The 27,340-nt window shown below is 26.5% G+C and overlaps 3 protein-coding genes across 9 annotated transcripts; 1 reads left to right on the plus strand and 2 right to left on the minus strand.

The window, feature by feature from the left end:
- Nucleotides 1-3,292: 3,292 nt before the first annotated feature.
- LOC132908341 (protein SET) lies at nucleotides 3,293-8,817 on the minus strand. 2 transcript variants are annotated; one of them, XM_060962283.1, is made up of 5 exons: nucleotides 8,444-8,817; nucleotides 7,639-7,828; nucleotides 6,912-7,117; nucleotides 6,539-6,803; nucleotides 3,293-6,429 (listed from the first exon to the last, which is right to left on the minus strand). In XM_060962283.1, exons 1-5 carry the CDS (start codon nucleotides 8,702-8,704, stop codon nucleotides 6,404-6,406), a joined length of 948 nt encoding a protein of 315 aa, XP_060818266.1. In that variant the 5' UTR covers nucleotides 8,705-8,817; the 3' UTR covers nucleotides 3,293-6,403. The 2 variants fall into 2 exon arrangements, with proteins under 2 accessions (XP_060818266.1, XP_060818267.1); XM_060962284.1 differs by having other exon boundaries at nucleotides 6,912-7,108; nucleotides 8,444-8,815.
- A 1,050-nt stretch (nucleotides 8,818-9,867) lies between these two features.
- LOC132908329 (carnitine O-palmitoyltransferase 1, liver isoform) lies at nucleotides 9,868-22,825 on the minus strand. 5 transcript variants are annotated; one of them, XM_060962261.1, is made up of 16 exons: nucleotides 22,640-22,825; nucleotides 18,633-18,796; nucleotides 18,418-18,554; nucleotides 18,056-18,332; nucleotides 17,553-17,876; nucleotides 17,056-17,255; nucleotides 16,186-16,390; nucleotides 16,002-16,109; nucleotides 15,884-15,909; nucleotides 14,357-14,422; nucleotides 13,807-13,869; nucleotides 13,416-13,530; nucleotides 12,973-13,242; nucleotides 11,701-11,850; nucleotides 11,420-11,629; nucleotides 9,868-11,343 (listed from the first exon to the last, which is right to left on the minus strand). In XM_060962261.1, the coding sequence occupies exons 2-16, from the start codon at nucleotides 18,771-18,773 to the stop codon at nucleotides 11,239-11,241; spliced, it is 2,397 nt and encodes a 798-aa protein (XP_060818244.1). In that variant the 5' UTR covers nucleotides 18,774-18,796; nucleotides 22,640-22,825; the 3' UTR covers nucleotides 9,868-11,238. The 5 variants fall into 5 exon arrangements, with proteins under 5 accessions (XP_060818244.1, XP_060818245.1, XP_060818246.1 ...); XM_060962262.1 differs by lacking the exon at nucleotides 22,640-22,825 and adding an exon at nucleotides 19,475-19,611; XM_060962263.1 differs by lacking the exon at nucleotides 22,640-22,825 and adding an exon at nucleotides 19,510-19,575.
- Nucleotides 22,468-27,209, plus strand: LOC132908335 (gephyrin). Of its 2 annotated transcripts, none has more exons than XM_060962277.1 (12): nucleotides 22,468-22,534; nucleotides 23,640-23,737; nucleotides 23,878-24,029; nucleotides 24,093-24,280; nucleotides 24,716-24,929; nucleotides 25,206-25,490; nucleotides 25,556-25,622; nucleotides 25,688-25,802; nucleotides 25,877-26,152; nucleotides 26,231-26,370; nucleotides 26,473-26,660; nucleotides 26,728-27,209. In XM_060962277.1, exons 2-12 carry the CDS (start codon nucleotides 23,707-23,709, stop codon nucleotides 26,965-26,967), a joined length of 1,896 nt encoding a protein of 631 aa, XP_060818260.1. In that variant the 5' UTR covers nucleotides 22,468-22,534; nucleotides 23,640-23,706; the 3' UTR covers nucleotides 26,968-27,209. The 2 variants fall into 2 exon arrangements, with proteins under 2 accessions (XP_060818260.1, XP_060818259.1); XM_060962276.1 differs by lacking the exon at nucleotides 22,468-22,534 and adding an exon at nucleotides 23,392-23,546.
- The last annotated feature ends 131 nt before the right edge of the window (nucleotides 27,210-27,340 follow it).

The raw sequence follows: 27,340 nt of genomic DNA on the forward strand, positions 1-27,340 counted from the left end.
TAACGGCGCTGATTGAAAACTTGCTCAAAACTTCGCCCCAACAAGATCCTTCGACTGTTTCCTCTTTTATTTCTTTTCTTATCCTTACTATTTATATCTTCATCTAAGTTGTTTCACTCATGATAAATAATTTTAACTCTTTCTAACATTATGTAATTTGGAAAATGTTTTTCTATTATTTATCGTTATATGAATATGTGTACATGTATATGTATTTTTAATACACTGTTACAGTGTATTTAAACTTGACAAATTTGTTGACAATTACTAGTTTTTAATAAAGTTAGTTTCTCTGGATCTGAAAATGACAAGGGAACTAGGTCATTAATAAACAAAATTCTCGTTATATAGTTCTAACAGTATGAAAACCGAAATTCTTGGATTTTATTAACTTTAACTGAATTGTTACTTTGCATTTAAATATACATAATATGCGCCTGTATATATATATATAAATAATGTATGTACAAGAACTTTAGTTCCATTACTACAACGTAATATATATGTGTGCCTCTTTTTTAAAAGGAAATCCCCCTCCGTAAGTTTTAAGAGTGTGTTGATCATCATCATAGTACTAGTGACTTCTTCGCGGCATGTGTTCCCGGTTCGATGTCAGCATCAGAGATCCTTTTTTTGTCGGTGTTCCGTGAACAGTAGACGCTTTGTTGATCTCGCAAATTTCCGTACCACTCTCATGCCAGCCATCCGTGTCGTCCTTCGTTCTCTTTGGAATACATATCTTCAAATGTTTTATCTCTATATATTTCTGTGTATCGATTGAAAATCGAAATCAGATAGCCAATATTAATACCAATTTCCATCGGAAGTCAGTCTTACGAAATCATGTTATTTTCTTTATTCAAAATTTATTAACCAATGTCCCACTAATCTACTAATTATTTAAAAAAATCTGTTATAAAAGAATCTATTAATTCTTATATAAATTAATACTTTTCTTAATTTTTTTGTAGTATAAGTAGTTAAAACGTTTAAGTATTTAAACAATATATAGTTATAAAAACTCTGTTGCTTTATATATTTTACTGTTCGGATGCCTGCTAAGCATTCGAATCCAAGTCAATTCGTATATATGAATATGTAACGCGTTGTGTGGCGCGTTAGCATTATATCATCACATAACTTTCAATGAGCTTAAATATATTAGGTAAAAGTACAAGAAGACTATTCGTGACAATTAAGTATAAGTTAAATATAGAATGTAACACGCGTAGTGTGCACGTGAAAGTTTTCTAAATTTACTTTATTACACTTATGTAATTAAATTTTCAAATACGTATGTATTGAAGGAAACTATTATTGTAAGAATATGTTTTATTGGAACTGATCTTCCCATTAATTCATATATAGAGAGATCAGAAAATAAAAATACACATAAAATTCATTTTCTCATAGAACAAACGTAAATAATAAAAACATGATAAGTATATAACAGTATAGTAATATAAATAATAACAATGATAAAAGCATAATACAACTTTGTGGTTGATGCAACGTAGAATAATTACATAAAAAAAGAGAAAAACAATAAGAAAAAGAGATTATTGTATTTTTCTGTATACGAATGTCGGTTAATCTCGGTAGCAGACGGAAGTAAAAACATGCAACAGGAGTAAGAGTAACAGTCAGTAGGCCGAGAACAGTCATCAAGCTAGCGAGGTTGCGTTGACCATGACACGCGCAACTCCATACCAATGGTCTAACAGTCTAATACCCAGATTACACTGTCTTGTGTTGTAAAAAAATCAAATATTTCGCCATCTATGTCCGTCGTCTGCATACTTACGCATCGTCGTCAAACCTGAAGTGGCTTTTTTACGTCCTTTTCAATGGCACCATCTGGATAATCTACTTATATATGTGTATGTATATATATATATATATATATATATATATATGGTATACATATACCTTGAAAGGGAATCAAAAGAAGCTGAAATAAACAACGCATAACGATGATATAATGCGAGGAAGGTAAAGAATTTCTTTCGATCATTCGTAAACAACATTTTTTCTCATTTCATATAATAATATTTTTTAGTATAGTAATATTTGATTAACCTTTGATTTTTCGTATACCCGATTTTGTATATTCTTTACAATGACGATATTTTTCCGGAAAAAGCGATCACTGGTAACTTTGAAAAGTGAAAATATAATATTTAGAAAGGACTTGCCTTTAGTTACATACGTTTCCTCAAAACCAATACTCGTCATTGCCTATTTTTAATTAAAATAACATAATTATATAATATTATAATAATATAACAATATACATAATTATACTTTAATTAAAACTATATGATTATTATTTTAAAATATTAGTTCAAAATTCCGATACATGAGTTTCAATCATCTGAAAGTTGAAACAAATAATTATAATTATTTGATTGTAGAATTCGTAAAAATAACGATAAATTTAATTCTCACTTTACGTCTTATTTTAAATTGATAATTCAAAAAGTAAAATGCTGCTTCATACATATATATAGAGACAGAAAGGTTAATATGTAGAATACTATACAAAGAAAAATATGACAAAATTATGATAAAGTTTAATATCGTAATAAATTATAACTTACTGTAAAGTAATTTCCGCAAATATTATTTTTTACAATGTAATAGACAAAAAAAATAAGATGAAACTTGCTGCCCTTATAGAAAATACATGTCATTTTTACAAATTATTTTTCAAACTCTTGTAAACGTACAATAATAATTTATTAATTTAGAAAAGTGATTTATTCTAGCTTATCTAAATAATAATAAACTTTATTGAAAATTAAGACATTTTCAGGCGATAAAAGAAACGTCGATTATCCAAACAAGGAATTCAATTATCAAAATACGATAACTCCACAGTATCCATTATATGTATGTATAGCATTTAAACACGACTTGAATTATAAAAACCGTCTTTTTCTACTGAATTTTGTAAATACGTAATATTTTCTATAGATGGTACGAAGTTGACATTCTCTTTGTCAGTTGTCCTCGAAAAAATATAACAAGAACGAAAATGGATATGTGCGGAAGGAAAAAGGTATTATTATAATAGAAAATTGACCATTTTCTAACAGAAGTGTTGTTAAAATTTAAATATCAACGTAGAATTGGAATTAATAAGAATAGGTGTAAAATTAATAAATACAAAAAATTTTCCGAACAGAAGAAAAAAGAAAAGAAAGAGTACTTTTGTTTTACTCGCTACAACAGATTTATTTTTTGTGATAAATACTTGTTATTTGTATGCAACCTAATAAAAATGCATTCATTGACTGAATCTCTTTATTTTACTGTATAAAATAATTGTTACGTATGTAAAACTATAAGTTATATTTATATTGAAATGCTACAATACGGATAATTTTTAGCTTGGAAATTGTCTACTTTTCAAAAGTACCGTATTTTAAAAAACACGTTGTTCACTGCTTTATATTGAGTATTTAAAACATTAATTATCGAGGATAATTAATTTCCGAAATTAGTTCGGATAATCGTCGTTTAGTATCACATCCCTGATTCCCTTTATATCAACGAAACTCTATAACGATTAAAGCATTTTCTCAATGAATTTTTTACCTCTTATAAAATTCACACAGAATAGTATATATTTAAATGTAATGCTTATGTGTATCTATCATATTTATATCTTTTCCATCTTATTCCTTTGTCATATCAATTTCTTTGCAAGTTTTTACAAGAGTGAGGTAAAACAGAGGTAAGCATGAAACGTAAGCTGTTACATATTTTGCTTTAAATAATTATATAAATTTTGACAAAATTTCATAAGCTTCGTTTTATATCCTTAGAAAGGAAGAAAATCAGGGATGTACCCTAAAATGGTAATTTAAAATAAGAATAATATTTCTAGAAAATAGTGTTTCTAAAGAAACGAAAATTCATGCAACAAAAAATAACCTGAAAAATAAATCGTGCAAAAACGGTACTTGAAAATTGATATAACAATATTGAATGTGTTTTGCTCGGATAATGTTGTAAAAGTAAAAATTTGGGATAAAATGTTGAATCATTTTTCGTATTAAAATGTCTTACATTTGCATATTTCTAAGTTGTTTCAAATATAAAAAACTCATTCCTATCTCAAACTGACAACTTTATTTCGTTCATTTACTGTATGATTGCGTGACACGAGTACGTCGATTGATTCAGAAAATTCTTACACCCAGTTGTCGTACGTCCGTCTGATTCTGGCTCACTTATCTCGGACATAGGTGCCCTTTGTGCGGCCATATGCCAAATCTCTACGCAGGTCTAATACGTCACGTTAACGCGCATTTTCATTAACATCGAATATTTCACTTCAGGACATTGGCTGATAATTATGACAGAATGTGTCGTAGACAAGCGTACCTTATCGTTTTCTAGGAGGAATCAAATAATTGCTTACTTTGCTAACCTTTAAATATTTGGTAGAAAAATAGGAATCTTACTCTAAGAGATTTTCAATACTATAATAATTTCATGTTAATCGAAAGATTTTTCTTAATTCGAAACTGTTTTATCCAAGAGCTAATAAACAGGTTTTATCCTAAAACATGTTTCTTGGATAACTTTAAGTAACTAAATCAGATGTAACTGCATGTTAACTATTTTGGGCGATGTAATTATTTGATTTTTCCTAGAATCCAAAGGAAACGCTTAATCAAACCTTTCAATAGAACCCTTATTTGCACCGAAATCTAAAATCGATCGCAATGTGTTCTTGGTTGGCACATCGCGGGAGATATAACAGAGTTACGGTTACTCCTCATTCTAACTTCACCTTTGGCGCGTAACAATAATGTATAAAGGTGCCGTTAGAATTAAAAGTACGTGTCAAAATTACGCATGAAAAACGCTTGCGATATAGTTTCTCTTCGCAAAAGTGGAAAATTTATAATGTAAAATCTGGAAGAAGAACGAGGTGACCTTCGTGAATTGATTTTCATTTTGAGTGTGACAAGTATCAATTCTTGATTAAGTGAAATATATGACAAATTATAAAGCAAATATTTGTATATTTGTATATTTGAATAAATAGAACAGTAATAAATATCCACTAAAATAATGGGTTTTACTATATCTACCGATTGTATTGCATTGGATTTATTTAAATCGTATTTCAACAGATTTATGTACTTAACATAATAGAATTGATTTTATTATATCATTCAACATCACTAAATTGTAGTATGATACATTTTCAAAAAGTGACAAAAGAATAAAACAATGTAATAGCTACATTTTATTTGCATTCAAAATAGGTAGAGATTTAATTGAGTTTGAAATAATAAAGCAATTTGATCGATAGTAAACTTAATACATATACATACATATATGAATGTGCGTGCGTCCGTCGTCGTCGTCGTCGTGTGTGTGTGTAAAACATTAGTGTATTATCATCAACATGAAAATCACAAAATGTTACATAATGAAAAATAACTGTATAAAAACGTTCGACACTCTCAAATAGTATAAATTTGTAATGTTACACCGTGGATATGACAGAATTATAATAAAGTTGTAAAAAAGCATGAATTCTTTACATTCTATACATCTTTATACACATTACTATGTTTTGCGATATGTTTCCAATTGACATTCAAAATAAATTCAATTACTGAGAATATACTAAATTTACCTTCACTTTCTTTACATTTCTAAATTAATAAACAAACTGTAAATTACGATTATAATTCATAAACGTATTCTAGTAATAAATTACAATTCTTAATAAATGTATCACACACATTTTACTATTTTAAAAAATTAAATCTCTTCACGATAAAAATCAAATACTGTATATTTGAACATATATCTATCATACTGTCACTCTCAAAAATATTTAAAACACCTCGTTCCGGAAGTAGTGCGATGGAATAGATTTTTGTGACAAAACAAGATGAAAAGAACACCTGTCCACTATCTCGTTTATATCTTATAATTTATTCTTTCCTTAATGTAATTGTATCACGATGAAGATGAGCAGGTGTTCTTCATTGTATACCTACTCTATAGAGAATGACTAGGCCATATGAATATAACTAAGGAATTCGTACTGTATTGCGATACAGTTTTAGAACAAAGTGCAGTGTGAAACCTATCTAATTTATCTCAGACCATTTTTTCTTTGTTTCGGCACAATCAAACAAATATTGTACTTTTGTACATACAATTTCCTTCGCGCCGATAAAGATTAGGTCTACTGAATTCTGTTTTCTACTTTATTTTCCCAAAATTGTCCCGAGGTTTATTCATATGGCTCAATATTTTCAGTCCTGCAAACTTTATTTATTTTCAATCAACCTGATGTGTATTTTCAGCGATCCTTTTTTTAGTGTCTATGACTGTAACCAATATTGTGGAAAACCAACTTTATATTCTATTCTGGTTCCTCTCCCTCACCATCTGTAACATAAACAGTAATTAGAAATATATTAGATACATTAGGAACTTACGTATAATAAATCTATTATAATGTAATAGAAATATTAAAAAAGAAAGAAATTGTCTATACCTTCACGATCCACTTCGTCATCTACCAATAAATCATCCTCTTCGTTTACTCCATCATCTTCATCATTCACAGCCTCTTCTTCCTCATCATCTTCATCTACATCATCTTCGACAACAACTATGCTATCATCTCCCTCCTCACCTTCACCTGCTTCATCACCTTCATCCGCACCACCATCTTCTTCTTCTTCCTCTTCTTCCGTATCGCAATCTTCACCATCACCTTCAATGCCATTTTCAACATCCATATCTGGTGCCAAATAATACTAAAACCAAATAATTTTGTATACGAAAACCAAATTTTCTATGTAATGAAGTCCAAATATTCAATAATAATAGATCTTTTCTTTTAATTATAATATGAATAATTTTACCTGTAATGGATTAGGCCACATATCATCTTTAATTAACTCTGCTATTTCATCTGAACTTGGATCTCCATGATCCGTAAACCAATCAAAAAATGACCTGTGTTTTAATGGCCTTTTACGACCTTTTAATGGGGCTTTGGTTTTTGCTCTTTTTGTTAAATCTGCACCTTCTTTCCAACGTATAGGTGTACTTTGAGATGCTGGATCTCCTGCAAAAATGCAGGAGATACATCAAAACTATGATTATTCAACAAGGAGTTTAACATCCACTTACAACTTCTTCAAAAATTGTTTGTGTTATAATTATAAATAAGACAATATAATAAAATTATTTTTTAATTTTTTCTATCATGTTAAATATAAACCTTATTAAAAAGGCTTATATGTATTTGAGAATGTATAATACAAACTTTGTCATTCTGTACAAACGGAGTCTGTAATTTTACTTTATTTAATAACTTGTTATTTATGTTACTTATTACTTACATCACCTACATTGTTTGAACATATAATTTAATATTGAAATTAATTAAATCTGTATAAATAATTTAATATTATTCTATAAATCAAAAACTTTTGAAAATTATATTATAAATTAAAATTTTATCGAATATATAGTAAGAAATCATAGTTTTAAATATAAAATAAATAACTAATCAAAATTGATACAATTGAAGTATTGTTAAGAGACAATTTATAAAATAGAATTTAGATTTAGAAATGTGCTCACCAGAAGAACCTAGATGAAACTCCTTTGTAAGGACGTCATTTTCAAAATATGGATTTTCATCAAAATGAAAATTAATTCTATAACCTGATTTAATATCTTCAAATTCTTCAACTTCTAATTTATTTAAAAATCGAAGTGCATCTTCTTCATCTTCTTCCAATATTTCTGCTATTTCCTTATTGTTTACAAACTACAGATTCACTAAGGAAATTTACATTAACCTGTCATATCATATCTTTAATGTTACGATTTATCATATTTAATCTTTATAATGTACAATACATTAAAATACATATTATTATGTTAATATTATGGACGACTTATTTCTCAATAGTAGAAGTATGAAATTTTATATTCTGGTACTTTAAAGTAATTTTGAATGTAAATCAAATAGAACTACATATAAACTAAAAAAAATAAAAAGAGATAGAAAAAAAATAATTGTTCAATAGATCTAACATTGTAAACATAGAAGAAAAGATCATGAAAGAAGAAAATATTTACGTTTGAGTAATATGTACTGTTAATTAGAATATACAACAAAAATATACTATAAAAGAAAAACTATTACATATTTAAGGTAATGAACCGTATTATTAGAACAACGATCATATAAGACATTTTTTAAAAAAATAAATATATATTGCATTCCGCGTGACCGCATGTAGTTATACATAGTTCTATAGGTATACAAGGAGGCAAGATGGCGACTAGTGCCGGTGGACGCCGGCATTGCCGAGAAACGTCAAAGATATATTAGTAACTATTATTAGCGAAACCGTAATGTCATCATATGAAAGGATACAGCAGTGACCCAAAAATTGGGTATCCTCTTAATAATGTCATTCCGTTTTTGGAAATAGGGCTTACGCAACTTATTATACTTCTTCTCGACTTCGAGGATTTCATCGCTGGCCTTCTCATTGAGGCCATCGATTTGATTCTGACACCCGTCAATCTCTTCGAGTGTCTTTTGTATTTCAATGTCGTAATCGCGTGATTCAACACCCTCGCCCGAACCTGGATCCTCTAATTCCTTGGCTTTCTTGTTCGGCGAAGCCATCATTCGACCCGCGCTCTTGACACCACACCACTACTCTCTGTTTATTTTCAGTACGCACTCACTCCGCGTTCGTCACGCTCGTGCTCGTGTCACGAATTCGCGGCGCGTAAGCAAGCTAAACTACAACCATAAGTTTGATACCTCATCTAGACGCGAAACTATGCTACTCGAAAAACGAAGGTCTTACTACGTTATCTGAAACCATTGTGAAACTTAGAAATTATAATATTTCGTTCCGACGAGATATTTTTATCACATCACATTTCGTATGTTATGTATAACATATAAATTCTATTTTCCCCTACATAAGCGTATATTTTGAAAAATATGCAAGGATAAAATAATGTAACGATATGTATACGCTTTATAGCTTACATCAATTATATATACAAAAGTATGACTCACAATAAATATTCGATATAAAAGACAACTTTTCAATATAAGACAATATTTATATTCACCTTATTGTATAGATTATTGTATTGATAAACCGAAACCTAAAATAATAATTTAAAAATATTTATAAATTAGTGAATTGTTAAATTTTTTAATTCTTTAGGTTTTAGACTTTTATTTGAGCACTTGAAAAGTTAAAAAATTTTGTCTAGGAACCGAAAAATTTATCGGTCGAGACATAATTAAATATCATATATATGCATAATCTATACATACATACATTTCAAACGCAAATATCTAAAAATTAAATATTGAGTGGTTTTTAAAGTTGGTGTATTTGTTTCCTCCTGTTCTACAAGAACACTAAATAATAAATATAGAATTCTATCTGGTTCTGTTTAAAAAAATACTAATAACCTTGAAATCCCATAAAAAAATTATCATGAGAAAAAACTTTCCACCATTGAGTTCTGAAAATTCCCAGATATTCAAGTCTGTAATACATCTTTTCAATAGTTAGTCAGTATTTGGTACTCATGCGTTTTAAAAATAATCACTAAAAATATTTAAACGAAAAAGTTGAATGATCTTTTCATATTGCCTCTGTGAATATGTTTTGTATGTAATATAGTAATTGATTACTTTTAAATTTCAGGTATTTCAAAAGATATAATTTTGTGTATCATTAATACATTTCTTTTCCTTTGTTCATTACGATCATTTAATTATTCCACGTTCAAGGTATGTCGAATATTTATAAATCCAAATAGTTGCATCTTATTATCATATATTTCATTTTTTCTGTTTACATCAAATAGAATAACATATTTACCTTAAAATTGTAAATTCGAGTAATAAAATTATAAAAGCACCAGTACCTTGAAATACAGTTTTAATAAAGATATAGTAAAATGAATAATATATAAACTACTTATAACATTAAAATTTTGCATTGATAGGTTGCAGATATAGATCTATGGCATATTATTTAATATATTTTAAAACTAAATATACATACATACATATATATATATATATGTATATATATATATGTATGATCACATTTTGTATTACAAATAACACGCGTTATAGTTAATACACAGTTAATATAAAACTTATTGTTAATCAATTACAATAATTTTTCTTCACATCTAAAATATAAAAATAGTAGTTATTGATTGATTCTACTGCAATACTAACAGTATTTGAATATTAATAATGATTTAAGATACATAATATATTCGCAATTTCTGATGGTTTCACTAATAATAATCATTCTTTAGATATATTGAATATGATTAGAGCTCGTATAATTGATAAAATTGGTACAAAGTTAAAAATTTTAAATTACTTTATATATATATATAAAGTAATTTGATATATATTTATTTATTATTTATATCATAAAAAATTTAATTGTACAATGAATTAAAAGAATTAAACTTTCGATCTTCTACTATATAGAAGAGATGAAACCGCTTAAAAAATTTAATACTATTCTCATCGAATAATGAATCCACAATTTTACTATTTAAACAGCAGTCTGTTTGAAAATTTTATACTACGTTTCTTAGTTTTTCTCTATGTTGTTTACTAAACTTTACTATTAAACGCTCAATCTTCAATAAGTTTTACAATAACCTCATTTATAACAATTTTCCTGAGAGTAATATAAAATATAAAAATAGCAGTATATATCTCTTTTTTCTAAGATAGTTTTTATAAAAGTTTAATGACAATATTTTTTAATTATTATTATTATAATTTAGAAATTTTTTCCATTCAAAAACGTTTTTCATAAAATACTTATTATAAAAATAAATATAATTAAACTTTGTACGTTTTTAAATTTAATGTAATGTTAAAGAGCATGAAATATTAATGTTTAGTTTATGAAGTTGTTTGAATATATATCATAAGTGAATTAATCAGAATACTTTGCATTTCTCGTTGTGTATGCTTAATTTTTCTCCTTTGTACTTCTGAATTATTTCCATTTAGTGTTCTTTCTGCAGACAACGTTACAAAAGATACATTTTGAGTACGTAAAGGGATCATCTTAAAACATTTGGAAAAAAAGGATTAAAATTGAAATATTCCCGTAGTATACTGTAACTGTATCTCTTTTTGCTGCAGAATAATTATGTAGAACCATTCTTTTGAGCTTGCAGCTTTTTTCTTTCAAGAAACAGATTCTTCATATCAGCTAATGCTTTTTCTATTTGTTTTGCAAATCTAGCTGCATTCTAAAAATAATTATATAAATATTTTAGCTATGAACGAAGTAATTACATAATAATAATAATTTATATGACTGCTTACTGTTTCTGGAGAATTATGTTTGCATGAAATATGAAAAAATATAAGATTTTCTCCAGCAATAATATAAGAAACGCCATAACCATCATCAGCTACAGGACCAAAGCCACCTCCTGCAGAGATACAATTTGGATGTTTTTTCAAGTTTATTAATGATGTTTGTCCATGTGGCGTTTGTGAAGTAGATAACTTCCACGGTTCACTTAAAACTTCCTAAAGGAAAATTTCTTTGAAACATCTCTTAGAAAAATTATATAATTATATTTCTTTCTTGCAAACATTACCTTTAAGAAAGGAGAGTCTACTTCTAAATATTTAGATACTACATATAGACAAAATAAATGTCTATCTATTCCTTTACCACACATAGCATCTTGATAACCTTTTTGATGCTGTTTTGCTGCTGCTATCAATAAATCATACCTAGTCTCAACCTGTAAGAAGAACACAAAATAAATCACATAATACTAAAATAAATAAATTAAGTTAATTAAAACTATAACATTTTCAAATCGTTTAAAAGACACGAAAAACAAATTATGTTACTATAAATATTTATATAGTTAATTAGTTATTAATACATGACTCTGTTTTAATTAATTGTATACTTGTATATTTAAAATATTAAAAGTTCATATGAAACCAGAAGCAATAAATTTCTATTATTAAATTATGATACAAGAAGTTTCTGACATAATTAATTATAATAATAATAAAACTCGGTAATTATTTATAAACCGAACAACTTCACCGATTTCAATAATCTTGAGATATGATGTCAAGGTCAACATTTTGAACTACTTTTCTCTCTATACATGTTACCGTTACTCAATTTTAGTTTTCAAGATATTTGCAAAACTTTCTGTTTCGATAATAATACGATTTTGATAATCGAATAATTGCTTTTTCCAATTCCGAATATCAATAATATAATATAAAACTTACCATGAATTTTGTCTTATTATTTAATACCCTAAATTATTTCACAATAGCATTATCATCCCATAATTATCTATGCCAAATCGATTGATTTTTAATCGATTGATTTTTCTTTCTTACGCGAATTGAAAATGATTACCGAAAGTAAGTTAAGGTCATGTAAAAATACAAACATTTTAACATCATTCAAAATCGATAAAGCTATCTGTTTTGTAAATAATTATCAAACTTTCTAATATAATAGAACTATCTTATTATAACATATTAAATGTAGCACATTAAACCTTTTTTTACAATAAACCTGTTTATAAAAAACATTAATTTCATACCAAATTATGCCCTGATAATTAACTGTTACATTCTGATTATTGAATTGAATATCAATATCATAAAATATTTTTTAACGAAATATTTTTGAAACCAGAATGAATTTTTTATAATAAAAAATTCGAGAAATCGAGATTTTGACCAATATTAAAAATTTAAATAGCTAAATAGCCTAATAGTGCAATAACTTGTTCCTGACAGTTTGAAAAATTGTAATATAAAAACGTTTACACTGATCTATATAAAACTTTTGGTCCAAATAAATTTTATAGGATACTATAATAACTTACAGTTGTATTTTTATTCTCCATTGCTTTTACCCAATTCGTAGATTCAATTGTGCATGGCCTCACAGTTTCTGTTCTTCCTTCCCGGAACAGTCTAGTCATAGAAGCTTCATAAGTTAAATTAAATTTACCAGAATCACGGAAATACGCTAACTGTAAGGCCATTTGTATGTATGCATCTGGTGACATTGAATTAATTTTCATAAACCCTTTGCCGTATGCATCATGTACATAAATGCGTAATTCGACATCATTTAATAAGTTCTGTGCAACCTGAAATTAAAAATAAACTTAATATAATCAATTTTTTATTGCACAAAATAAATCAGAAATATCAAATGTAAGTTAGTATTTTAGTCATGGATTTATTAATAATTTTGAATTTTGATAGAAAATAACTATAAATATGCATATAAAAAGAAGTTTCTCAATTTCATGTCTATTACTTGGTTTGATTCTTCAATTGCGGCTATGCACTTTGGATTCAAGTCCCACTGAAGTCGAACAGGAGGTGGAGGTGTGAACTCTGGTACTCCCTTATTATATCCATCTTCCTTATATCTATAATACATTTGAGCAATCTTTCAAAATATGTGATATGAAAAAGTTATAAAATTTTATATTAAATATATGAACACATATTAGTAAATCATATTTGCACAAACAATATAATATAATTACATAATAAAACACCAACAGTTTTTTAAGAAAGTTGTTAATGCATGAAGTGTAAAAAATAGTTATTAGATTATGTACATAGATTAAGAATAATAATTATTTGAATACTTATGTAGCATTTGATAATTAAAGGCAAAGAAATACAAGAAAAAGAATTACCCCATTTCCACATCATTAGCGATAACATATTCCCATAGAGATCCCATAATAGGTGCATCAGCCCTAACAAGCATATTGTAAACAAAATTATTTTAATTATTGTGCATAAAAAAGATATTAAAATTCTACCAATTAATAGAATCAGTAATGATAAAGATGTATACATAAAACAGATGAAAAGAATGTAAGAATATTTACAGATTTACAGAAATCCATATCTTTATATCTGAGAATTACACAAAATGTATAATACTAAGAGTTACTCATACATAGAAATAAATTATAAAAAAGTGCTAAACAATTGCATGTATAAAAATATAATCATATCTTCATTTTATTTTTGATCACTTTTAAGCATATTTTATATACTTGTGTTAAATAGATATTCCTGAAAATAAGAACATGTTATGTAAAAGTTGAATAAATTTCATGAATCTTCCAATTATTTTCAAATAATGTATTGTAATTAGCTTACGAAGGGTAGATAGAGTAGGCAAGAAAAGCAAGAGACATGAAGAACACCCTAAAAGCTATGAACTTAATTTCTTACTCTCTATTGGTGATCTCCTGAGATATCACGTACTCCCACATATGTGACATCACTGCAGCATCTGCCCTGCTCATTACTTATCATTATGTATCAATTTCAATGTATTATGATTTTTTAATATTCAAAGTAAAATGTTGATAGTCAATTAATTTAACTTTCAAATAACAGATTATAAAAATATATCACAATATCACTTGTGATCTATGCAAAGCATTACATACATATACAATTTAAAATCCTACTCAAAACGTACTTATATAAAATCTTCGGTATGTAAAATTCTATGTATCAGATGATAACATATAATACAACATTGTTGTTGCATTACATGTTGTATTAAATTTGTAAAGAACAAAGAGCACAAAAGCAATATTAAAATATTATTCATTTATAAGGATTCATGACAAATTTGGAGTAAAGGAGGTTCATTACGAATTTTGATGGGCTTTGTTCTAATTGCATCGTTTATATATAAACAAAATAAAAAAAAAAATGAGTGGTCAAAGCTGAATGACCCACAAGAAAATAAAAAACAAACAAAATGATACTATCATATGATATGATTGCTAATAATCTTTTGAACAGCTTTGTATTAACGCTTTATATGTATCATAAACGACAATTTGACTTGTCATAGAAGGATTAACACTAACCTTACCATGCCCAAATAAATGAACGGTTTCAAAATTTAATTTAAAATTAATTTCAATTTCTTTAGTTATTTCTTTTGTTCATCCAACCTTATTCTTAATTCTTATATTAACAAAAATTGGGAAATTTATTAATCAGATAATATAAAAATTTACATAAAGTTAGATAAACAAAAGAAATAACAATGAAAATACAATTCTAAATTAAATTTTGAAATCAGTCGTTTGACCGGCTCTGGTAAAGTAAGTATTAAGGGAATAGGGAGGTTAAATTGCAATATTTTTGACTAAAATAACTAAATTTAATAACTAAAATAATTTAACTAAAATAATAATAATGAAATTTCTTTTTCTCTTAAATATACGAACACCCACAAAGATCTTTATACAGCCTATAAAAAGCACATTTTTATTAAAATTAAATGCTATAAAATTTTGCTGCATAGTCTGGACATTCTTTGCCAAGATGATGAAGAGCTGCTTTGTTATTGCTTTGTATGTTAAGAAATAAATATGATATTATATACGTTGTTACATATATGTATATGCTTTATTTCATAAAAATGAGTTTCTTACTATATGTATGAAGACTTTTGTGGATGACCATATATCATTTATATACAAAGAATTATAAGATAAGGTCATAATTGCTTCAAAATGCTTCTACATTTATCGTAAAAGTTTAGTTGATATTAACAAAAAGTATTTAGTTTATGCCAGAAAAAATATAATTAATATATAATAATATATGTACTCATTTCATCATAAAACGTCTTTCTTTCAATTATTTGCTTATTTTATATATTACTTTCTTGTATAGTTTATATAGTTTAATCATATTTTTATTTTCTACATATCTTAATATAAAAAGACTCACCATGAATGTTCTGCATTAAAGCCAGTCTGTAAAACATAGTAATATACAGTAATTATTTACAAATTGTTTTTTTATTAATTATTGCTTTCGAATAATGTTTTCATGTAACATCACTTACTCTGCCATTATTTCCTATACATAAGGTAAATGATTTATCGAACCATCTATCATATCCTTTGCCATGCAATAAAATTCTACCATATTGATCTAACTTATCTGGATTTTCCTAATGATAAAAATTATGTATAAAAATTATGAATGTGATACAAATTTACAAATAAGATAATTCTAGTATCACTTACTGGATCATATACATATGGTACATCATCTAATGCAACTACAAATGCTGCTTTTTCAATAAGATCTAAAGATGCTTTATTTACTCCTTTCGAGAAAAATTCTTCTCTAGCTACTGCCCATGCAGTTCTTTCACCAGCTGTTAAAGCAGCCAATTTCTCTTCACCTTCTGATGGTTCTGATTTATCATCTAAAATTTGTTGCATTTGTCTGAAATAATGAAAAATACAATATATGTACATAAGAATACAGAATGTCTGCTTTAAGTGAATATGGTGAAATATTTTCTAAATAATGTTATATAAAAAAGATATTCTTAAACAAGTATTTGGTATGGAAGGAGACATAATGTTATTATAAATTATTTTTACATGAAATGAAATTGATACTTATGGAATAAATGCATATATTATAAGTGTATCTTGTTAATCCATATTTCATCTTTCAAATATAAGTACTTTAATTTTTCTTAAATTACAATTTTTTTTATTCTACTATAAAGCAAGGAGACCTGTGATTTCTATAATTAGAAGTTCAAGATTATAAAAAAAAACAAAATCACAAATAAAATATTTTAATAGAATAAAAATCCAAAATATGTGCGTATACACACACACACACAAAGTTTTAAACAATTTTTAATAAATGAATCTTTGAAGGTATAATGTCTTACATTTTTATTTTTCATTTTGGATAATAAAACTAATTTTATCATATATTTAATTGTATAATGTACAATGTATTGTACATGTTGTACATATTGTACATGTTGTATTGTACAAAATACATTTTATGATGTAAAATGTACAAAATAGATCTTTAATCATTACAGTAGGACTAAAATACTTTTAGATATGTTACAATATTTCACTTACATTTCAATTTCACAAGCTTGAAGGATTCTGCTTTTGTGATAAATAAGGACCTTGAAATATTTTCCCTTGTGATATACAACAATATGTTTAGAATCCTGATAATGTACAATTTTATCTGTTTCAAGTCCTGGTACTCTTGTTGTATTGAATAGTCTTTCATATTGCCATGAACAGAGAGGTACTAAACCTTGAATTAATATCTACAAGAAAAAATAAGTATTACCTAAGGATTTATATATTGTACTGCTTTAAAATATAACAAAATTTTAATAATTTCCATCTATTATCAAATTAAATTTAAATATTGGATTATTTTGATAAAGCATAGCGAAGGTATTGAAATCATGTAATATCAATAAAGAATAGATCATAATAAATATAAATTCAAATAATTATTTATTAAAAATATGATTTAATATATAATCAATACAAAAATATTTAATTAATCAGAAATAGAAGAAAATATTTTACTTATAAAAACTTATTTATATACTGACCGGTTCTAATTCTTGGCGTTCAATGAGTCGTCGATACTGCAGACACGAATAAATAACACTTGCAGCTCGGGCAACTTGTACATGAGTAGGATACATAAGAATCGCATCAATACCATAAAAGTTTGAATTCACCATGATAGGAGATCGCCCACGTAAATAAACATATTCTTCCCACCAATCAGAAACATAATTAGTGGCCCACCAAGATTTTAAAATCAAATAACGTTGAAGCTTTACACCAATGCCTCTTTGAAACTCATTTGCCAATGTCTCCATTCGAGAATAATTTTTATCGTCAAGCAATGGTCGAACACTGCGTAGGTACTAATTAAATGTATATATATTTTTATTAATATTACGTTTAATTATATCATAATAATAAATAACTAAATGAACATATCTTAGAGAAAAAGGTGAAAAATATGGAAGACCATCTTTTTTTCTAAAACGGTGAGTACTTACTCACAGCTTATATAGGATTACGAAATATTCTATAATCTAACCCGTTTCATTGTATTTTCCACTAAGGGTAATGGTAGTCGTGGCAATGATCCTTGAAAACTATATAGCATTGGTTTGTGCCATCCAAAGAACAACTTCACTAATGTGGACCACAACTTAGTAACTCTTGAAGCATTAGACCTTTTTTCTCTTGACTCATACATCCATCCTTTGTACATAAGTAATAACTTCAAGGTGTATCGCATAATATATATTACTATCAACCACAAAAACAACCCAACTATAAATGATCCTGCTAAGTGTGCTAATATTGAAGATCTATGCAATGTAAATACCAACAGTGTAAGCTTTTATTAATTCCATTAACAATTACATTATATTAAAAAAAGATAATTAAACTTACCCTGAAAGATATGGTGCAGCTTTTCCAACAAGATCATAAGGTACTTTGTAGCCAGCAAAATGTATTGCAGTTACTAAAGCTATAGTGAACCATAAACTTTCTAAGGAGGCAGGGTATACACCACTTCTCAAGTTATTCTGAAATGCATTTAATTATTTTCTTAAATGCTTCCTCAAAATGCTTCTTGTACTTTAAATTAATGTTTATTTACTTACAACAAATCTAAAAAATCTTTTCTTCCAAGAACGGATACCTGATTGCCATACCAAATGTAAGACTTCTCTATCAAAATTAACATCCCATCCTTCATGAGTAATAGAAAAACTAAATGCTACAGCTGAATGTGCTTCCGCCATATCACTAGTTATGTGCTATAAAACTGAAATAAGTATAAATCAAATTTATAACCATGATAGTAACAACAATTAGTATTTAAAAAAAATACATTTTTTTCTAACTTTAATCTAATCTTTATACATATATACTTTCCACATTTAAGATATACATATATGTATTTGCCTATAATTTGTATAATTTCTCTCATATTTCAGTAAAAATTTATTTTTCGGTACTATAAATCCAAATTAAATATACAAATATATTTGTGAAAATTTTAGTGTCATTTGTTACATAATTTAATAAAATATAGTGATATTTCTAATGTAAAGTTCAATAATAGTTATAAAAAACAATAATGCAATTTTCAAATATTTTAATTTATAGATTTTATATATATACGTATAAAACTTTATCCAGTTATTAATTTCTTAAGTATAAAAAAACGTCTTATTATTGTGTTACTGTGCACATGTATAAGATATATTTTAAAAAACATTAAATGCACACTTATAACATGACTATATCATATGTTTCATTCTATAAGTCTGTATTTGTGTACTTGTTGCGTATAACAAAGAAAGATTATTAACTTCAGTAAGAACTATCAAAATTGTTAAAATCAAGTATGATATACAAGCTATGTAAAGGTTCAACCATAATTGTATCATTTTTAAATAATTATTTCTAACTATATATAAAAAAATACACTTTAGCTTACGATAAAAATTTAAAACAATTGAAAATAACATGCACGTATACTTTCAAATAGAAACGGTTCACTTTTACGCTTCGGTTATATAACCTTGGACTTTGAACGATACTCGTCTGGTTGGAAAAGTGGTCGTAATTTTAGCAAACAATTACTTGATCTCACTATAGATTCTAAATCCATTTGCATACATAGTCTGCACATATTCTAAAATAGTATTTATTATGAATTCTATAATATAGGATATCTTAATCATATTAAATAATAGTGTCTCCCAAAGTTTCTGTAAATTTATATAATATAGACCTCTTTACTTAATTTAACTTAGTAATGTTCTCTTCCAAGTGCTATTCTATGAATTATTTTCTGCTATTTAAATTAATATATTTCATGCATTAATAATATATTTCCAAACGAAAACATCTCAAACTTAACGTTCAACTTTCTTTAATTTGTATATGCAGACATTCGTGAATACTTTACGTATAGAATATTGAAATAACAGATAATTTAAATAAAAATATAAATAAAACAAATCAAGAATTTTGAAGCTGTTTCTTCGCAAAGTTATTTCTTTAAAAACAGATAACTAAAGTTAATTCATTATCAAAATTATTTAATTAAAATAATTTTCAAGTTAGATTAGTTATTTAATTTATAAATTAATTATGCGCACGCACGCATTCTTATTGAAAACAAAATTTTTTTTTAAATTGATAGGAAAGCTATTACCATTATTTCAAGCAAAGATATCAAAGATCATATTTGCCATTAATTTGTACATCTGATAAAATTTACGTATTATCGCCATAAAAATTAAATATTCAGATCTATACTTATTTATGTATGTATATATGAGTGGTAATGTATCTTGAATCTTGTACATTTGTAACTTTTTAAAAAAGATACTATAAAGAATATGTTATAATGGAAGGATATGTTGCTTATTTTCCAATGTCAATTCCAAATTCCATTAGATTCTAATATAAAATATTTGAAATTTATAATTCAATTATTATTTCAGTTAAGAGAAGACAAATAGGAATTAATTGTCACGTATAATTGTTAAAATATTTGAAGACCTGTACATAAACTTTGAGACCAACAAAGTTAGGTTAGTTTTAAGTTAGTTTCCTAGATATCGTACTAGTTTCATTTATAGTGATTATCTTGTGCATCTAGTTATATACAAAATTGGATATTTATCATTCCAAAATAGAGATACTGAAGTCTGTGAAATTAGATAAGATTTTTTCCAAAGAACAAACCATCATTACCCATTTTTTAATTTGTTATTACTATAACTCATTGTATGAAAATATTGTTTTTGGTCAATAATTATATCAAGTAAATCATATTTTTATGTAATGATATTGAAACAACCAGATAAATTGTATATAAATCAGAAAAAGTTAGAATGTTTATTATTATTACTAATTACAATTTTCATTTACAACATATTTTATAAGTGCAACAAGTATTTATGTATCAAGTATTTATGTATATGTATATGTGTATGTATGTGCTGCAATTGTGACTTCTTTAATAAGATCTACAAGCCTATTTTCTCCTAATCTACAATATCGTACTTACTATTGGAAGAAAAATAAATAAATGGTATGAAAAAAGATGTATTAAGTCTAGAATTTCATTATTTAAATGACACTACATTATATTTAATTACCATTCTTGCTTCCTTTATAGTTTACAAAATTTCTAGGTCACCAGTAATTAAAATATAAATTGAAGGTTATTTTGTATGTATAATCAAAGGTCAAAGACATACAGATGTGTGCGTGCGCGCGCGCGCGTGTGGGTGCATGTATGTATATAATGCATTAAGCAATATATTCATAACACTACTTTTCACATTCCAAAGTAAAAGAATTATATATGTATAGCTGATATTTATACAGGTTGCTGTAACTTCAGAACTGTTTACTGTTTACAAACGTTGCACGCACAACGAGTATAATAGATTCAATCTACTATGTTTTAAAAAATATACTTTCTGTGATGAAGAATTTACATAGGTTGCTTTATACAATTTATTCCCCAAATCACCAAATAAAAATATTATAGCATAAGTGAAAAAAATCTCGTTTACAAATTAAACTAATTAATCAGCTTTACCTTAGAATATCTATTTTATATAATAAATTCACTACCGAACAGCAAATGCGTGTATGTATCGAACGATACATAAATAGTACCTTTTAGTAATATAATATTTAATTGCTAGCATGGAACTGTATTATAACTTGACTTTTATGTTTATTAAATAAAACATGTGAAATAGAGCCTGTAAAGTGATAGCACATTTCAACTATCGTCTAGATTTCTTAATTTTCCTTGAGTTGTGCAAATATAATGTATAGATGCAGGCAGTCATTATTAACAATATTACACATATTCGTTATAAAAATGAGATTGCAACAAAAATTATATTAGAAAATCTATTTTTACGAAAATTGTTTGTTATTAGAAAATAAATATTTTTTATAAATATTTACAATATATATATATTATATATATAATATTTATATTAATAATCTCGTAATGCATACGAATATAAGTTGGAATATCCATATGGAATATTGAGAATACAAGTGATCTTCCAAAAATATTTTGAATCTACATACTGGGAATTATCAAATTTGTTATATGTAATATTCAATATATTATTATTAATATTATTGTTGTTGTTATTATTATTCTTAAACCATAATAATAATGAAAAAGAAATTTAATTAGAAAGTTATTTAACGTATCATGTTAATACATTCATATGTTATTACGCAGATAATTTATTTAGCATATTATGAAATCGAATTCAGTATATAAAATATATATTCTTTAAATTATATAAGTTTTATAAAACATAATAACTATGTTCTTGTTTTTAGAAAAAGGTATATTCCTACTGTATACATATATTGTTTCTTTTGTATATATAAAATGGAAGCCAAAGGTTATTAGCCTTAAGAACTGTAACTTGCATTCTGATTGGTTAAAGTGAAGGGTGTGCGTCAGTGCGTGGTCGTGCCTCCCATCTTGGATTTTTTTCACGTAAGTGGGCCAAAATAATTTACTTAGTCGCTATTAATAAACTTCCATTTCCCCATGTGTTGTTTATATTTATAAATAAATTGAAATTAATTATCAAAACATTACCTCAGTTAACAGGAATTCTCGTGGCGCATACAGAAGTAAATTTTATGGTAGAAATTTCACAAAGTAATAGGATTGTAAATCTTTGAATATCTCTTAATCCTTACACACCTCTCGTTCCACTGCCTCCACTACGACTTCGTATATAATGTACTATTCACTCAGTCTTTTAATCCCCTCCCTATACTCGCAACTGTATAAAATAATCAAGTTGCCAACTTGTTGGCTAAACTAAACTATAGAACGAAGAATCACTTACACGTTAATATCTGTACTTGTATATATTTACATATATACGATGCAACGACGATAATAACGAAAATATTACCTATAATACACGAAAGAATTCCTTTTGCATAATGATGATTTACTCGGTTAACAATTATTATTTAGTCGAGTAATAATAATTTAAAAATTTAATAAATTATGTATTTATTAACACAAACAATATCACTTTTATTCAAATAAGAATAAAATTAGTGTCGCGTTATACATATGCATTCGCACGCGCGTTCATACGCACACACGTACACACATGTATATACTTTTATTTATGTATATCTTTTTAGCTAAATATTATCTTAATTTTTATCTGTTTAATATTTTTACATTTTATCTTTTGCTTAGATAAATAATAATTCTCAGCGATGTTGTTTTCGTATATAATTATCAATATTTATAAATAAATATGGTTATTATCAGTGCGGTAAATATGTATGTTACTTACATTATACTATAGAGTATGTGTTAACGATAACAAAAACTAAGATTGGTAATACTGAAAGTTAATAAGCTTATATTTTCTCTTTAAAAACAAGTTATCTAAAAACATATACGTTTAGAGATATACTCATATATGCATATGTTAATATTATTTTAATTAAATCTGGTGCTTTCAAATTGTTATGCTGTATGTTTACTATAATAATTTACTTATTGAGATTATAATCATTACATTATATTATATACCAATTTTATTAATTTCATGTTATCATAATTTTAGTGTTATCAAACGGACAAGTATTTAAGTATTTACCACTTATCCGTGTGAAAATAATTACGTATAAAGTATGGATTCAATAAGATTCGGATTATTAACAGGTAGGTTATTACATTGTTATTACATTGTTATTACATTGTTATTTTACAATTGTCCAAAATTTGATTTGTTTACAAATTTTATTTGTTGATTCACTTTAATAATACCGTAATATGTAGTAATTTACAAATTTTATCATTAGTTAGTGATAGCTGCTATAAATATAAAAATGAAGATAAAAGTGGATATGAAATAGAACAATGTATTAAAGATGAAAAGTCTGATATTGGAAAGATTTTAAAAGGTCAAATATATCATAAAAATATCGTTCCTGATGAAGAATTTACAATAAAGGTAATTATTTAGTATAGAACTTCATAACTATGTATATGTATATGTATATTTTTATATGCATAGGAACATCTAATTTCATGGAGCGATAGTAGGCAAGTAGATGTTATTCTTACAATTGGTGGAACAGGATTTTCTAAAAGAGATGTAACTCCTGAAGCAACAAAACAAATTATTCAAAAGGAAGCTCCTGGAATAATTGCAGCCATGCTAATATCCAGTCTAAAAATCACTCCATTGGCTATGTTATCTAGGTACAATGTTTTTTATAAAATTAGATATTTGAAAATTATTCATTGATATCATTATCATAACTTGTCGTATTTTAATATTTTATATTAACGTTAGCATTTATTACAGTACTTCATTAAAAAATTAGAAAATTTGTTAAATAACAAATCTTTTTTGTTATTATTATTTTTGGGTAATTATTTATAGGGTACGATAATATTAACACTTTTGTGGTAATATTAACATGTTTGTTGTCTTGTTTCTTAGTCTAACTAATATAATAGATATTTTTAAAACAGCAACTTATTTCTTTTTCTAAAATTTATTTATTTACACAGTTTGTTTTGTTGATAAGCATTTTCAAAATATATGTTATATGTACACTCCACAATTTTTTTTCCATTAATACACGTTTTTCGGAAGTCTTTAAATGTATATTTTAAATATATGTTATTAAGAGGTGTATGTGGAATACGAGATAAAACATTGATTATAAATTTACCGGGATCACCAAAAGCTGCAAAGGAATGCTTAAGCGTAATCGCATCTGCTATACCACATGCTGTTGACTTAATTAGAGATAATAAGGAAAGAATAAAAGATACGCATGCGAATGTGCAAAATAATATTGTTGCAGAAATTCCCTTGTCACAAGGGCAAGATAAAATTATGGTAAGACTTTATTAAATAAAATTTCTTCTAATTAAATGAATAACTTTTCATGCATAGAAAAAAGAAATATACAGAATGTAAAAAAATTGATTTTGTGAAAGATTTTTGGGGAGATATTACTCATAGACTTCTTTATAAATGGAGCGATAGATAAAATTTTGGATGAAAAATACCTTTTATAAGATATTTGATATTTTGGCAATAACTGAAACATGCTATAGACGTAAACATAAATATATGTAAAAAGAAATGTATATGTATATTCTTTTTCTACAGTCATGTTTAGCTAGTATAGTTGAACGCAGTAGAGAATCTCCATATCCAATGATTTCTGTGGAAGAAGCTCTACAGTTAATACATGAACATGCAGAACTATTAAATTTGAATGGTACATCAGATGAGGATCTAGAAAAATGTCATGGTAGGATATTGGGTGGTGATCTATATTCTAAGTATGATTTACCGCCATTTAGAGCCTCTATTAAAGATGGTTATGCAGTCTTAGCAAGCGATGGAAAAGGCAAAAGGAAAGTACTAAGTGGAATAAAAGCAGGAGACACTGTAAGCAATATCTTCAACGTATTTTGATATAACTAATATAAGATTCCAATATTATGAATTTATAGGCCACTGCGATTAAACTTGAACGTGGCATATGTGTAAGAGTAAATACAGGTGCTCCAATTCCAGATGGTATGTTTAATATGCTCAATTGGAATAATATTTTTTGCCATTTTCTTATTATTTTTTATTTAAAGATGCAACAGCAGTTGTGCAAGTTGAAGATACTAAACTTTTAAAGGGAACTTCAGATAGTATGGAGGAGAAGGAAATCGAAATTCTGACAGAAGTTCAACCGGGCCAGGACATTAGGTATTTTGTTTTTAGTTATATGATGTTCATTAAACAGTAATATAATAGTTATTCTTTCTTTTATTTACTTTAAGGCCAATTGGTTGCGATATTAAAAAAGGAGAATTAATTTTAAAGTCGGGGACAAAACTTGGAGCAGTAGAATTAGGGCTTGCTGCTGCATGTGGTTACAGAAAGATATTAGTCACTGATCTTCCAAAAATTGGTATATTATCTACAGGAGATGAATTACAATGCCCTGGGACTACTTTAATGCCAGGACACATATATGATAGTAATAAAATTACATTATTAACAATGTTAAAGGAAAATGGTTTTGATCCTTTGGACATGGGCATTGCATTGGACAAGTAAGTTTTTCTTTATTTATATTTTATTTCACATATTTAAAAAACGTTATTTTAGTTTAATTGTTATATGTTATGTAGTGAGAGCATTATGGTACATAAGATTGAACATGCTCTAAAACAAGTCGACGTACTCATAACATCGGGTTCTGTATCAATGGGCGATAGAGATATGCTGAAGCCTATTTTACAATATTATTTTAATGCTACTATACATTTCGGTAATATCATTATTTAATAGTATAATTATGGTTATACACATACAATATGTATGTACAATAATTTTGAATATTATAGTAAACATTTGAACATTTAAATTTTAGGACGAGTAAACATGAAACCTGGGAAACCAACTACTTTTGCAACATGCTTTTTTCAAAATAAGAAAAAATATTTATTGTGTTTGCCGGGTAATCCAGTTTCTGCGACTGTTACTATGAATTTATTTGCATTGCCTTTATTAAAGCAATTATGCAAAGACTTTTCCACGTCAACAATTGTGTCAGCAAAAGTATGTAATGTATTTATATATTTCAAATTGTTAGTCTGTATAGTATTTAATTGTATTTTGATGATAGTTAATGTCATCCTATAAGTTGGATCCACGTCCGGAGTATGCAAGAGCAATTTTAAAATGGAATGATGTAGATACTTTGCCATTAGCTTACAGTACTGGAAATCAAATTAGTAGTAAATTACTTAGCTGTAAAAATGCAAATGCATTATTAATATTACCAGGACGTAAAGCAGAAAAAACTGTATTACAACAAGGGGAGGTGGTACAAGCAATGTTGTTGGGATTTACGCAATGGTCATAATTGAACAAAGACAAATAGGAGGGTAAAAATGAAATTGTTATAAACACTTTATTATTCTATATTTGGTTAATAGAATTAAAATGTAATATAATATATGTACATTGTTTACACATATAAAATATTGTTTGTTAAAAACAAGGTGTAGTTTTGAAAGTTTATATTTGTATATATATATTTGTGTAATGTTCATTGTAATTCTGCAATAAAATATTTTTTAAACGACAGAATTTTTTATAAATAAATTTATATAAATCATAATACATTATAATACATTATAAGATTGCGAGTTACGTTTATATAATTTGTTCTACTCCTTATTCTCTCTATATGTATGTCTATATCATTTTACGTGAAGAAGAGATGAGAAAAATCT

The sequence above is a fragment of the Bombus pascuorum genome, chromosome 6 (genome assembly GCF_905332965.1).
Source record: "Bombus pascuorum chromosome 6, iyBomPasc1.1, whole genome shotgun sequence".
Classification (NCBI taxonomy): domain Eukaryota; kingdom Metazoa; phylum Arthropoda; class Insecta; order Hymenoptera; family Apidae; genus Bombus; species Bombus pascuorum.